The 12,938-nt window shown below is 36.6% G+C and overlaps 3 protein-coding genes across 7 annotated transcripts; 1 reads left to right on the plus strand and 2 right to left on the minus strand.

Moving 5' to 3' along the window:
* Positions 1-41: 41 nt before the first annotated feature.
* LOC142981507 (uncharacterized) lies at positions 42-8,020 on the minus strand. Of its 3 annotated transcripts, none has more exons than XM_076127474.1 (9): positions 7,799-8,020; positions 7,553-7,633; positions 5,388-5,478; positions 4,869-4,986; positions 4,299-4,553; positions 3,802-3,971; positions 3,261-3,409; positions 2,765-2,909; positions 42-2,403 (listed from the first exon to the last, which is right to left on the minus strand). In XM_076127474.1, exons 1-9 carry the CDS (start codon positions 7,868-7,870, stop codon positions 2,252-2,254), a joined length of 1,233 nt encoding a protein of 410 aa, XP_075983589.1. In that variant the 5' UTR covers positions 7,871-8,020; the 3' UTR covers positions 42-2,251. The 3 variants fall into 3 exon arrangements, with proteins under 3 accessions (XP_075983589.1, XP_075983592.1, XP_075983590.1); XM_076127477.1 differs by having other exon boundaries at positions 7,553-7,646; positions 7,799-7,993; XM_076127475.1 differs by lacking the exon at positions 7,553-7,633.
* A 330-nt stretch (positions 8,021-8,350) lies between these two features.
* Positions 8,351-11,546, plus strand: LOC142981389 (uncharacterized). Its single transcript, XM_076127275.1, has 3 exons — positions 8,351-8,815; positions 9,256-9,663; positions 9,998-11,546. The coding sequence occupies exons 1-3, from the start codon at positions 8,638-8,640 to the stop codon at positions 10,699-10,701; spliced, it is 1,290 nt and encodes a 429-aa protein (XP_075983390.1). The 5' UTR covers positions 8,351-8,637; the 3' UTR covers positions 10,702-11,546.
* LOC142981390 (uncharacterized) lies at positions 11,058-12,791 on the minus strand. 3 transcript variants are annotated; one of them, XM_076127276.1, is made up of 5 exons: positions 12,634-12,791; positions 12,389-12,562; positions 12,226-12,313; positions 11,852-12,005; positions 11,058-11,697 (listed from the first exon to the last, which is right to left on the minus strand). In XM_076127276.1, the coding sequence occupies exons 2-5, from the start codon at positions 12,560-12,562 to the stop codon at positions 11,454-11,456; spliced, it is 660 nt and encodes a 219-aa protein (XP_075983391.1). In that variant the 5' UTR covers positions 12,634-12,791; the 3' UTR covers positions 11,058-11,453. The 3 variants fall into 3 exon arrangements, with proteins under 3 accessions (XP_075983391.1, XP_075983394.1, XP_075983392.1); XM_076127279.1 differs by having other exon boundaries at positions 12,650-12,777; XM_076127277.1 differs by having other exon boundaries at positions 12,630-12,774.
* Positions 12,792-12,938: the final 147 nt, after the last annotated feature.

Here is a 12,938-nt window from a genome sequence, read left to right on the forward strand (position 1 = left end):
AAGTTATTTATAATGAGAATCAATAAATAAAACACCACAAGTTATAGTAATCTTTTATTTACTTAATACTACAATAAAAATAATAAACATTGCGCAGGTAACGTAAGGAACTAGTCTCTAAGAAAACTATTTCACACGAACTTAGGAACAAAAGGAAGATCAATTGCCCACACTATGTTTATTGTTTTCATAATAACTAGTTAATTGAATAACGTTATATATCACACATAGCAGTAAAACTAGAACTTAAGATAAACTTTTTAAGAGTTCCGTTGAAATTACGAGTAAAAAAAAATGCTTTTCAAGATGGCCGAATGTTTTTTTTTCTATGGACTGTGATAAATTTTCATTACTTCCAATTAGGCCTTGTGACTTTAAATTCTAGTGTTAGCCGTAAAGGTAAAGCCAACTAAGATACATTTATCGTTAATAGCATACAATTAAAATACCAAAAATCGTTGATAACTATGGAACTCTAGACTTGAACAAGTCTCATACACAAAATATACTCTTTCATACATTTTTATTCATTCATACATCTATTCAAAAATATAAACGGCTATTCACAGCTCACGTATAAGTGTCAGATAACCTATCTGATGGATAAAAAGACAGAAAAAAGTTCGTCAAATTCCTTCCTTTAAGCTATCCAATACTTATTCAAAAGTTGTGAAATCGTCCGTAAATCACGCACTCGTTCACACAAACATATTTTGAGACAACTCACAATATCGTGTCATGGCTATTTACAAAATTGCAATTATAACTTATTTATATTATTCATAATATTGACACTTTAGCGATATTCAAATTAAATCTAATAATGTGCATACAATTAGATTTACATATAATATAGTTTTTGTAGAATAGAAAATTTGATAATATTATTTAATTCCAAAGATAGTTTTGATTTTTTTCATTATACAGTATTCTACACATTTTTCTACTTTAAAGTAGCAATTCTAAACTTTCCTAGTGCTCATTTGATTCACTAATCATTACAAATTGTAGTGGTACTACATACCCTTTCCGACAATAATTTCACAACTAATTTTATAGTACAAGAAACACCGAGTATCGGCTTTTGACAATAATTGTAACAATTACATCAATATTTTGATAGACGACGAACTGAAGCCCTACTATAATCTATGAAAAGGAATAATCCTTGAAATTACGTGTGTTCCTTATCACAATTCTATTCTATCCGTTATAAAATGTCGGACGAACTGGTACAAAAATATAAGGTATGATTATCCGATATTCCCTACTTCGTGTCAAAGTAGAATACAGAAAGGATTTAAACAAACACCTCCAATGTTTTACGGAATTTCCTTAGCACAAACCATAGTAGGGCCTCTGTTCACAAAACAATAAAATGGGAAGGTTTATTTTAATTAGAGACAATTATTGACACATACATAACACAGTATTAATCACATAACACACGAAAAAACAACTTGAACGATTTATAACACTATCAGATTTTAATTTATCTATAAAGTAACATTATTATCTACTAATTAAATTAATTTGGGCCTAGCTTAATAGAAATTTGGCCGCTTATTAAGATCCATAATGCTCTTGCGTCAGTAGAACGCTTTCCTCATACCTACTGCGGGTACATAAGATTCTAATCTCTGTGACAGAACGTTATTTGTAAGAAAGTAGAAACTTAACAAGTGTACGCGGCACTCCACCAGAAATCGATGGAGACTAGACGATACTGATAAAGCCCCGTTACGTTGAAAACACTACACCCGACAGATTGTCTTCTTTGAACGTAAATAGATCTTCAACAATGATCAGCATTCAGCAAACTTCTATTTGTTTTTAACAAACGTTTTTCGTAGTAAGTCACAGCCGGGGACTTTTTTTATGTGATGACGTTGCTTTTGCAACACGTAACAACGCAGTGTTTGAACTGCATATTAGTGGATTGAGCCCAGACATCAACAGACTGCCATACAATGACAATCTTTCTGGTTTTGATTTTATATGCCTTTGGGTATTTATGGCTGCGTATTCACGCCCTTTACTCAGTTGACATGACATGAGACAATACTTAGAAATTTGACAACTAGCATCCACAAATAGGTGAGCGAAAAGGGCACCTTCAAATTAGAGGAGTATGGAAGCGCTGCACGCCACTGCCACAATTTTTCATATAATAATGATCTCGCTCGGCTGCATAAGACGCCTTACAAAAAGGCGAACATTTGTAGATATAAACAGAATGTACAGTGTGAGTCTAGTACTGTCCTCTCTGGAAGCCAAGCCCGACGCCGCGCATGGTGTGAGTGGTGGCGCGCGCGACCTCGTACTGCGCCTGCATCGCCTGGAACAGGTCCTCTTGCTTCTTGATGGGGTCCGCCGTTTTATCAGGCTCGTTGTTTACTGCAGCTGTAAAGATACATTTTACATTTATGTACTTGTTAATATTACTAGCGCAGCGGTCATGAATGGGACTGCTACATAGATGTTCCAGATTCTAATCAATAATTGAACACGAGTTATTCTATTAGGATACTTGTCACAGAGGAAGTTGTGGTTGCCTATTGCATATGGCCTATGAAAACAGATTAATGTTGGTCTTGCACCTAACCTCGCGTCGGTTATCATCCTACCGGGCTAGACTAATAGGCAAGATTTTGTGAACGTGTACTTAGTAGCAAGATAACTGCTGTGTAAAGTGAACAACCGAAATAAAAAATGGGGTGTTTTAGTAACTTCTCTATATGTTTTAAGATGAAGGTGTACTGACCAGTTTCCTTGATGCCCATGAGCCTCATGAACTTGGAGACCTGCTTGCCGTCCGCGTCCTGCGCGAACCGCGTGCCGCTCCACTTGGCCGCCTCCTCCGCCTCAGACTTGTTCTTGTTCGCCCAAAGCAGTTTACGCTTTTGTACCTGGACATAAGAACGATATTAATACACAAACTTAATTATAATATTTATTCTTAACTTGATAAATGAAACGATCTACACCAGTCTACAAGATCTTTACATTGGTTTTAGCAATCAACCACGGGGAATTGGAATATTGAATATATTTTGAAATTAAAACAGTATCATTTGACATCAAAGTCGTATTTATGGAGCCACTCAGCCAAGCCAGCGGTCAGAAACTTTGTACAGGTGCAGGATTAACTTCACTGTTTTGGTTTGCTATAACTATTTGAATGCACAAGAGTGCAACTCTATACGACGATGAATAAGTTTAGTATAATAAATAAGTTATCTAAGCAGTGGTAAGTTTACCTGGTCTAATATCTTAGTAGCGTTGACGGCGCTAGGGTTGTAGTATGACGGTAGGCCGCCGCCAGAACAGTTGGGGGGTGCATCGTGTGCCGCCGCGCGGAGTTGTTGCGCTGTCGCCATGGAGCCGTCTGGAGTCTTGATCTGTAGACCTGGTGAACCAATAATTAAATTAATGATTAGAGTTTCATATAGTGAGTATACAAAGATTGGTTAGATACCGCAGGGTAACTTAGTAGAAATTCAAATAATTCTTAAAGTATAATTTTGAAGTTGAGTGCATCCAAGTGTGACGCGCTGATTGATAAAACAACTGCAAGTCACATATTACTTTATTCTTGGACATGTCTTTTACTTTTTAAAGTGAGTACACATTATCATGATTGTAAAACATACATACTGTTTCTGTATTAATACGTAAGTAAGTAATAGCAAAGATGCATGCCTATCAACAACACTTTTGCTGTGTGATATTTTTTCAGTGTAGATATGACATTTCTAAAGTTTGTTCAAAGTTTCCTACTGTAACAGCATCATGTCTTACCCATCTTCTCCATGACTTCAAGTTTCTTATTGACTTTGTACGAGGAGGGTCTGTAGTCGCCACCAGGTGAGCGTCGGTCGCTGGAGCCGGGCGCGTGGCTCGGCGGCGGGTACTGCGCGCCGCGGGACCGGGACCGAGACCTGTCGCGCCGCTCGTGACGGTGACTTGACCTGACAATATGACATTAGATATAATATAATTGCAGTGTATACAATAAATCCATGTTATTTGTTTGACTGTAGTACTTCTTAGTAGGAATACACAACTCTTATGTATCAGTTTCCTCTGTGCAACTAAATAAAATGAAATATGTTAAATCTAGAGAACATTGTTTTCAAATCAAATCATGACTGCATAATATATGTATACTCATAGCTGTGCTTGTGCAATCCTGCATCTTTACAATTTTGAGAACAAAATTACAAATTCCGAGTAAGAATATAGCTGGGTTTTTGCTGACGTATTTAACGATATGTTTCAAAATATGAGTTTCTTACCTCCTTTCCTCAGAACGCCTGCTGTGTCGGTCTCTATCGCGTTCACGTTCACGATCCCTGTCGCGGTCACGGCGCTCGCGGTCTACGAACCTAGGAGACACAGCATCTCTAGCATCTTGTGATCTCTTGTCTGTGGGCGGCGCGTCTGAACCGAAAGGCTTGAGGTCCATGAGAGCGGGAACTTTGTCATCAGGCCGGTCGCCCAGTAACCCACGCCGAGGTTCTCCACGACCATTGCCGCGGTCGCGCTCCGATCTACAAAGTAAAAATAAAAAGTATAAGTAAACAAAACTCAAGCCAGAAAGAATAAATGCAATAATAAGTGTAGGATTTCTCGAAGTGTTCGTAGTTACAAGCTAAATACAGAGATCTCTGATTAGTCAGTTGTTTTCGTCGTCGTTATCTTCACTGTAGGCACACACAGTAAGCAGTAAGTATTATTTTCTGCATTGTAACATTTAACCATTTGATAATAGCAAAAATCTAAAGACCCGGCCGTGTCTTAAAAATCCTAGAACTAAGTATTTTCTATCAAATTCCTTATAATCAGCAGTAGAACTATTATGTTACCTGTATCTATCGTCTCTGCGTGGAGAGCGTCTGTCGGGGCGTTCTCTGTCTGATCGAGAGCGAGGTGGTGACTCACGCCGGCGGTCTCGACGGTCGAAATCACGCTCGCGACTGTCACCTGTGTGTAGAAATTGATTATTTAGAAGCAAGGCATAACTCTATTGCCTAACAATAAAATACCATGGTAGGTATACCATTACCACTGCTTTTTTTTTGTTCAAATTTCTCTTTAATTCATAATTTCTGATTGTATAATTCTACATCAAGGGTTATAGGAGATGTTTAGAAAGCCTTAAACGCGAACAAAGTCGCGGGCAATAATTGTACACGACCAAAAATGGAACTTGAAAGTAAGAGTTACTGTATTTTTTATGAGGAATTTTCCAGCTATAATTTAGCTCTCATAATAATTATTTCATTCCACTCAAATGTCAAGAACGACGGCAACACGATAGTATCATGATCGCGTGACTGCAAAACGTAATCTATTAACTATTATTTGTGGAGGTATTTACTCACTAGAGCCACGACTCTCGTTCCTGGAGGGCTGCGGCGGGGGCGAAGGCTCCGCGGGCGGTAACTCGGGCTCCGATTCAGCATCCTGCGAGTCCTGCGACAAGACAAGCCGTATTTATGGCAACTAACACAAAAATACATCACAAGGGCAATGGCTCATATCTCGATGCCATTCATAGTTCATTTCATCATATATCGAACCTCATACTTCACCTATGAGCGGTTACAGCGTTTTCTACAAAATTATTTTATTAATATTGAGTGTGAGTACAGAGTAACGACAATACAAATCTTTTTCGGAATATATTTGATCACTAGTCACTAGTTGTTATTTTCGCAAGTCAATTGCAATAGGTAACGAATCTTCTACCAGCCCCAGTTTTTCCCACTTCGTATTATTTTTCATTTACTCACGAATTACTATGAGACCAGTATCCCACGCGAGTAAATAAAAAAAAAAACAATTTAATATATGACGTCATCAGCATAGCATTGTACATATTGCTTATTATACATAGTGTTGATAATCATACTACAGACTTACTTCTTCTTCATGGACCACCATAAAAAGGTTTCAAATGATGAAACCAAACCTTTGAACAGGAAGTTGATTATGTGTAGCAGGAATGTTTGATAATTTTCCTCTTAATATTCATAAACCAATTACGTTATATTTAGTCAGAGAGTACATAATAAAATTCCACATTAAATAGAGAATCCCGCAACCACATGGATCGCTTGATAAGCATTATTAAAGGCACAGAGGTCATCTCCTAGGTAAAAGTAGGAAAAATCTCATTAACAAATTTAATATGCCTATCCAATTAATAACTTTATATTACATATTCTTAAGAGTTCATTTCTCCATTGCCAGAAAGCTTAGGTAATCAAAACAATAATTTGAAAATTTCTGACTATGCAGTAGCTGTTTAAAATCCTAAAAGTATTATAAGATATAGTATTATAAGTATTAAAAGAATTAAATTATTTGCTAAATTCAATTGACGTAAAGGCTGCATACAGCAGGATTAAAAAAATCCATAATTATAGTCTGAGCAACATAATTTCAGCAAATCAAACCTGCAAGACTTTGCTTTTATTATTTCTAATTTGTTGTAATATTAAAGCTAGGATGACTTCTAACAGTTCAAATCATTGTGATAGGTAGATAACTTAAATTTCACCTTTATTAAAAAGACTGCTGGAATATAATGAAATCTTACATATTTTTTCACAATACTAGTGGTCAATACACAATACAATCATTGTTCAGAAATAATTATATAGCTCAAAAAATCATAATATTGGTGACATCACTGTCCCTATTTGTAAAATTGTAGAGACTGTAGATTTTTATTTTAGCTGTATATCATCTCAATTTCATAACTTAATAAAAAAGTACTAAAGATATTGTATGAAATGGAAATGAAATACTAACTATTCAATATATCCATAATACCATCTGATGCACAGAAACAAAAATGTGCAGTCTTATATTACCTAGAGAATACAAAAATATGCAAGCCAGACTCAAGAACACTGGTTCAGGAGTTAGGCATGCTAATCTTAATGATATAACATTGAGAAAATTTATTATAATAATATACTTGTATACTTAAGCCTTGAAACAAATTACATATAGTATTTAGGTATATGATGAGTCAATAAGTTGATATAATGTGGATAAGACTTGTTTATCTTATAGCTATGTACTCACGTGGGTCTGTAGCTAAGGGCGCAGTTTGCACGGACTCGGACGGTCATCTTGAAGCCTCAGCACGTACTCAAGGGGTATTTGACTTTTGTTTTGTGTCAATTTACAAATGGGTAACATATAAAATAATAAAAGTGTTAATATCATCGTTGAAAACAGCTTTATGCATAAGTTGTTTTTATTCAACAATATCTATGAAGTGTAAGTTACTATTTATATGCAAATGCATGAAATATTGCAGCTAAAGATAAATGGATACTGGCATGTATGGCCGAACTTCACATGAAGAATATAGTACTTAAGTATTAATATATCTAGTGTCTAGAATCTTATATACACGGCAGACAGTGAGTGGCATTAGACCACAGTCACGAGTCAGCCACAGAGTGTAAGCTGACTGGTGCTACAACTGCAGTATATGTGAGGCTTGTTGGTAAACATAGTTAACAGTTACCTCGCTCATGTCCATGTTCACGTCGTCGTAGTTGGTGTCGTCGTCGCGACGGCGGAGCCCGGTGCCGCCGCCAGCTCCCACCTATAATATCAGTCTATTGTCAAGCAGAGAACGCAGATTAATATCCATGATTCTCAAGTTGTTCAATGTATTGTAAATCTGAATGATTCTACAAAGACTGACTGTTCGGTATGAGGGCTAAAAGAGAACACCATAAATATTTTTCTCAAGGACGCCAGAACTTACCGATGGTTGTTGGCTTCCATAGCGTTCAGATTCATTTTCGTCATCGCTACCGTAACCGACGAGTGAATCCATAATTATTTAATCGCCAAACGCCTGTTTTCGGGCTAGAGGTTATATTTAGACACAATTTTTCAGAGAAATTAAGTGTGAAAGTGAAAATCTGTAATAAACTCCTTGGTGAAAATATAGAACACACATTGAATGAAATTGACGTAATTTATGTCACAGAGGAATTTGTTTATGCCTTGATATTTCATAGAGATGTACGACAATAATGTTAGTCGATTATTGTACCATTAGTAAATAATCTAGTAGATTAATAAGATAAACATTTTTTACTTATATACGACGTAGGTATACATACATAATGAGTAAGTTTTTTTGGACAAATAACTCTAGTATTGGTTCATCGTTTCTTTTTCTTCCTTGTCCCACGAAATGTGCGTGCAGATTGTGTTATAATGAGCCTTTAATCTACTAAATATGCCTTAGTTTTTTCTAAGTAACATCTCTACAGCTGCAGTCACAGCGCCATTGCGAGACAACAAACAGTTTGTCGCTGACTCGCTGACTGTTCGCCATTTGCTTTATTGTGATTAGTGTTTATGTGTTTAATACAATAATTTTACTTTAAATACTCGGCGCTTAGGCAATTCCAACGATACTCGACCCACGATATACTTTCTGAGGCACAAACAATCCCGCATCTTATTTGTCGAGTATTAACCAAACCGTCGTACAATCTGCAGCGAACCGCAAGCAATTAGCCGAGTGCAAAGTGCTACTTTTACTGCGCATGGTCTTGTTTCCTAACGATTGATTTCGCTGAATCGTAAAAAATGGGCATTCATACGGTAAAATTTATTGCCGAAATACAAAAGCGACCATGTTTATGGAATAATAATTTGGAAAATTACAGCAGTAACAAATTAGCGAAACAACAGGCTTGGGACGAAGTTGCTAATATTGTTTACGAGAACTGGCCTACAATGGATGCAACAAATAGAACTGAAAAGCGTAGGTATTTATAAAGGAAATTAAAATAAAATTATAAAAAAAATCACTTACACTTTACATAAGCTACCTACTTAATTTATAGGTATAAAACAGGTATATAGGTAGTAAGCCTATATAGGTAGTACAACTAGTAAGTACCTAGGTACAAATATCTGACGGTACTTAACCGACGTAGGTATTCTTATTCGAGTTCAAAGCAATTTTTACTTTGGTTCTGATGAAGTTTATCTTCAGACCAAAACATTTCAATTTAAAAACGCAAGTCGAAAATACGACCGTTGCATATTGTAAGTAGCGTAGACGAAGGGGGCAGGCGGGGGGGATGTCAACAATCGTGTGTGTGTCTTTCCCGCCTCTTTTCCGAAAAGAAACAATCAGTTGAGTAAAGTGGCAGAGAATTTACGACGGATGTTTTATTCCTAATCCTATTTATTTTTCAGTCAGAGAAATACAAAAGAAATGGAAAGGGCTCCGTGACTACTACGCTAGAGCGAGAAACCAGGGTCCAAAGAACAAAGACGAGACAGACAGAAGAAAAAGACGCAAAGCTCCTTCCCTCAAAATGTTGCAATTTTTAAATATAACGAAGCCAGACCCCGACGGTATTCCACCTCCACAGCCGTCAGAAGACAGCGACTCCTCATCAACTACTTCAAGAAAAGCGCGAAAAATAGTCCATGTCGAAACCGAACAGCTTATAACAGAAGTACATAATAAACCGTGTGTATGGAACTATAACTGCGCGGAGTATAACGACAAGGATTTAAAACAACAAGCCTGGATGGAGATCGCGGTCACCTTGTATGACGATTATTTGTCGTTGAGTGAGAGGAATAAACGAGATATAAGTAAGTACATAGGTAGTTGCAACTATAAGGTAAATAGATTCGCAGTAGTTTACCGATTTCTTTCGACTCGAGCGTATTTCGGCGGCTCCTCAGCGCCGGGAATCGTGCGATTGCCGAAATTGGCTCTGCCCGTGTCGTGCAGATGTCGTACTGAGCCAGGACGTCGCGCCATCGCATTCGTGCTGTACCTTAACACTGCGCTCGTGCATTAAAACGTAACTGCATGTTGCAGTACCTACATCAAGCACATAAAATGGAAAAGACTTAACTAATGCATTGATATAAATATGGGAATCTAATCGTAGTACTACAATAAAATATTTCCCTTTTTCAGTAAGACATCTACAGAAAAAATGGAAAGGACTTCGTGACTACTTCACACGGCAGAAAGCAAAAGAACGTTCATGTAAAGGTGAGAGACCGTTAAGAAAACGCAAGGCTCCCTTCTTGACGATGTTACAATTCTTAGATATACCGAAACCTGGTGACGATGACAGTCAGGGATTAGATAAATCTGAAAGTATGACCGAACAAAATGATACAGGGGCGCTAGGAGGCGATTCTGACGCTAGTCAATCATCATTCACTTGGACCAGGGAGAAAGTGGCTACAGCGAAACGGTTGAGAAAGGCTCAGAGAAGTTTACAGAATCTACCAGCAGATAAAAGATCAGACCCAGATATGAATTTTCTATTAAATATTCTACCAGACATGAAGTCTATGTCGCCGAGGCAAAACTTCGACTTCAGGTTTGAAGTTATGAAATTAATAAAGAATATTAAGTATAATCAGCCTGGGGAATTGTTTTATGGTAATAGTTCGGGTCAGTCTGGTCAGGGGCAAGACATGCCTGTTCAGTACAGTTGGCATACGAGTGGGACGGACACAAAGCCGTCTGGAAAGCCTCCCTTCCGTCACCAAGTTATAATCCATGAGTACCCCGGGAATATAGACGACATGACTAATGAATCTGGAGGAACGTCTGTTGAAGATATAAAGGCGATATTACGAGAATCTTCTGATGAACAAAGTGATTGAGTATATTTTTTAGTAGCCACTCTGGTATTCTGAAGTTTCGTACTATTTTGCTACAGCCCAGCCCAGTAAGTCGTGGAGAACTGGTGGTAAATAGTATTTTGCATACGAGCGGCCGGTCGCGTACTTAGTAAAACATTAAATTCGTGGGTTAGAAAAAAGCAAACTGCCCCTTTAGTAATTATACTTCCGACTCTTTTTCTTGGGTACTGAGGGAAAGAAAGAGAAAAGAGGGAAGTTGTCGAGGTTTCTGTCCTGTTAGATATGTCGTAAATTCGGTCATCGTGAATGACTTTCATTTGAACAACATACACAGTAAATGTTGGTTGGTTAGGGCAGAATGTGAATAAATAGTTCACTATGTCATGCATATTTTTATTCATCAGACCTATTATAACATTTTAACCAAAGTGATGCTTTCAAGATAAGAATGTCTTAATTAACTACAAACTTAGCCCTTTTCGGCTCACAAGTGAAATAGTCTGCATAATTTCTTTGTCTTTCTGCCTTAATATGTATGTTTAAGTAAAACTCTTAATTTGATTGAGACGACATATTTAATATTACATTATCACAATTTGTCTACAACTAACTGGTATGTGAAATCTTGTATGTACAATATATACAAAGCATGATAAATAAATAGATATATGCTATGAAAGACTATCAAATGTGTAAATTAATGAGTATCAAAATAAATTATATTTGCACTGGATATTCATCTATTAAACTTGAATTAAACTAAAGAAGGGTGCTCATACAGGTCTAGTTGCATTTTCGTTCTGTTCGTTTGAACTATTATTTGTTTTGTCTACGTCGTAGTCTGTAGTGCCTTGTATTACAAGCACGATAAAGAGGCTTCCTATAATAAACATTATTAGCATGACTGTCTCTTGTCTGTGGGCGATACGGGACTCCTCTAGTTTTACACGCCTCTGTCTTATATATTCCTTATCGTACCGTGACTTCTCGTACAAGGTACTGTAGTGATTTTTTGCCCTGAAAATTTAATTAATATTACATGATTACAGATAGTATGCTTATGAATATTTGTTTAATTGATTTGTATGCGGCAAACAATACTAATATTGGTGTTAAAAAGATCTTTTAAGAAACTTCTTAACCAAAATAAGATTAAACAATAAGTTTATACCAAGCATCAAAATCATATATAGGTGTTCTGCCATCCATGGTGGGTACACTTTGACGATTAGCACGAGACTTATAGAACCTCAGTGATGGGTCTGTTGGTTCTGGTTCAGGCTGATATGTCATCCTTGAAGTATTCTCTCTTCCAACTAACAACCCTGTAAAGACACAACCATTTTAAAGTATCTAATCTGGAGGGAATAATAAAGCCTTTGAAACCCAGATGATTTTATACTATATTAAAGTATAGTATAAAATTAATTTTACACAATCAGGATACTGGAGCATCAGTTAAGATTTAAATAAGCATGGAAACTAATTCGAGTTTGCAGTTTGGTCTTTATTTTTGTTATGATAATATGTGTTAGTGATACCAACCTTTATCATACATTTTTTTCAATTTTACATTTCCTAGTACCTCATAGGCTTCAGTGATTGCCCTAAATTTAATTGCTGCAGCTTCATCCTGGAATATTGAAATAGTTCTATAGATACATATTACGTAAAAATCTACAGTCTATTATTAAAAGAATATACTTACAGTAGATTTGTCTGGATGATAGACTTTTGACAATTTATAGTATGCTGTTTTGATATCACTTTGTGTTGACTTAGGGGTAACTCCAAGAACGTCATAGTGGCTGGCGCAGACCCTGAGCGAGGTGCTCAGCTTCCGCACGCCAGTCACAAGCTTCGATTTGCCTTGACTGAGCATCTACAAAACATTCATATCATTTATCTAATCATAACCAAATTATAAACCAGTGAATCCATGTCGTTACCTACTAGTTTATATATGTACCGGAGATTTAGATTAATTTACAGGAAGTATCTAGAGACAATGGTAAAATGTTAAATAATTTTTAAAAACGGGAATCATCTGTATCAGACATTTTTGACATGTGAATGAAAATCTTCCGTCAACGTCAAACAAAATGTCAACAAAACAGATTCCAGATTACGTAACACTCATAAACACTAACTATGTACCAGGTACCTATGGTCTTTTATTATATTAGGTATATGGATATTTATTATAGTGAATTACTTGTATTTTGGCCGCACATAGTATGTAATAATTCATTGGTAAT

This window comes from Anticarsia gemmatalis, chromosome 20, assembly GCF_050436995.1.
Source record: "Anticarsia gemmatalis isolate Benzon Research Colony breed Stoneville strain chromosome 20, ilAntGemm2 primary, whole genome shotgun sequence".
NCBI classification, from domain to species: Eukaryota; Metazoa; Arthropoda; class Insecta; order Lepidoptera; family Erebidae; genus Anticarsia; species Anticarsia gemmatalis.

Coding starts and splice junctions, on each gene's coding strand:
- LOC142981507 (XM_076127474.1), bottom strand. CDS start 7,870: ATGGATTCACTCGTCGGTTACGGTAGCGATGACGAAAATGAATCTGAA. Junction 4,987..5,387: donor GAACGAGAGTCGTGGCTCTA/GTGAGTAAATAC, acceptor TTCTACACACAG/GTGACAGTCGCGAGCGTGAT. Junction 2,910..3,260: donor CTACTAAGATATTAGACCAG/GTAAACTTACCA, acceptor TCTTATGTCCAG/GTACAAAAGCGTAAACTGCT.
- LOC142981389 (XM_076127275.1), top strand. CDS start 8,638: ATGGGCATTCATACGGTAAAATTTATTGCCGAAATACAAAAGCGACCA. Junction 8,816..9,255: donor AACAAATAGAACTGAAAAGC/GTAGGTATTTAT, acceptor TTTATTTTTCAG/TCAGAGAAATACAAAAGAAA. Junction 9,664..9,997: donor GAGGAATAAACGAGATATAA/GTAAGTACATAG, acceptor TCCCTTTTTCAG/TAAGACATCTACAGAAAAAA.
- LOC142981390 (XM_076127276.1), bottom strand. CDS start 12,562: ATGCTCAGTCAAGGCAAATCGAAGCTTGTGACTGGCGTGCGGAAGCTG. Junction 12,314..12,388: donor ATCATCCAGACAAATCTACT/GTAAGTATATTC, acceptor TCAATATTCCAG/GATGAAGCTGCAGCAATTAA. Junction 12,006..12,225: donor GAAAAAAATGTATGATAAAG/GTTGGTATCACT, acceptor GTGTCTTTACAG/GGTTGTTAGTTGGAAGAGAG.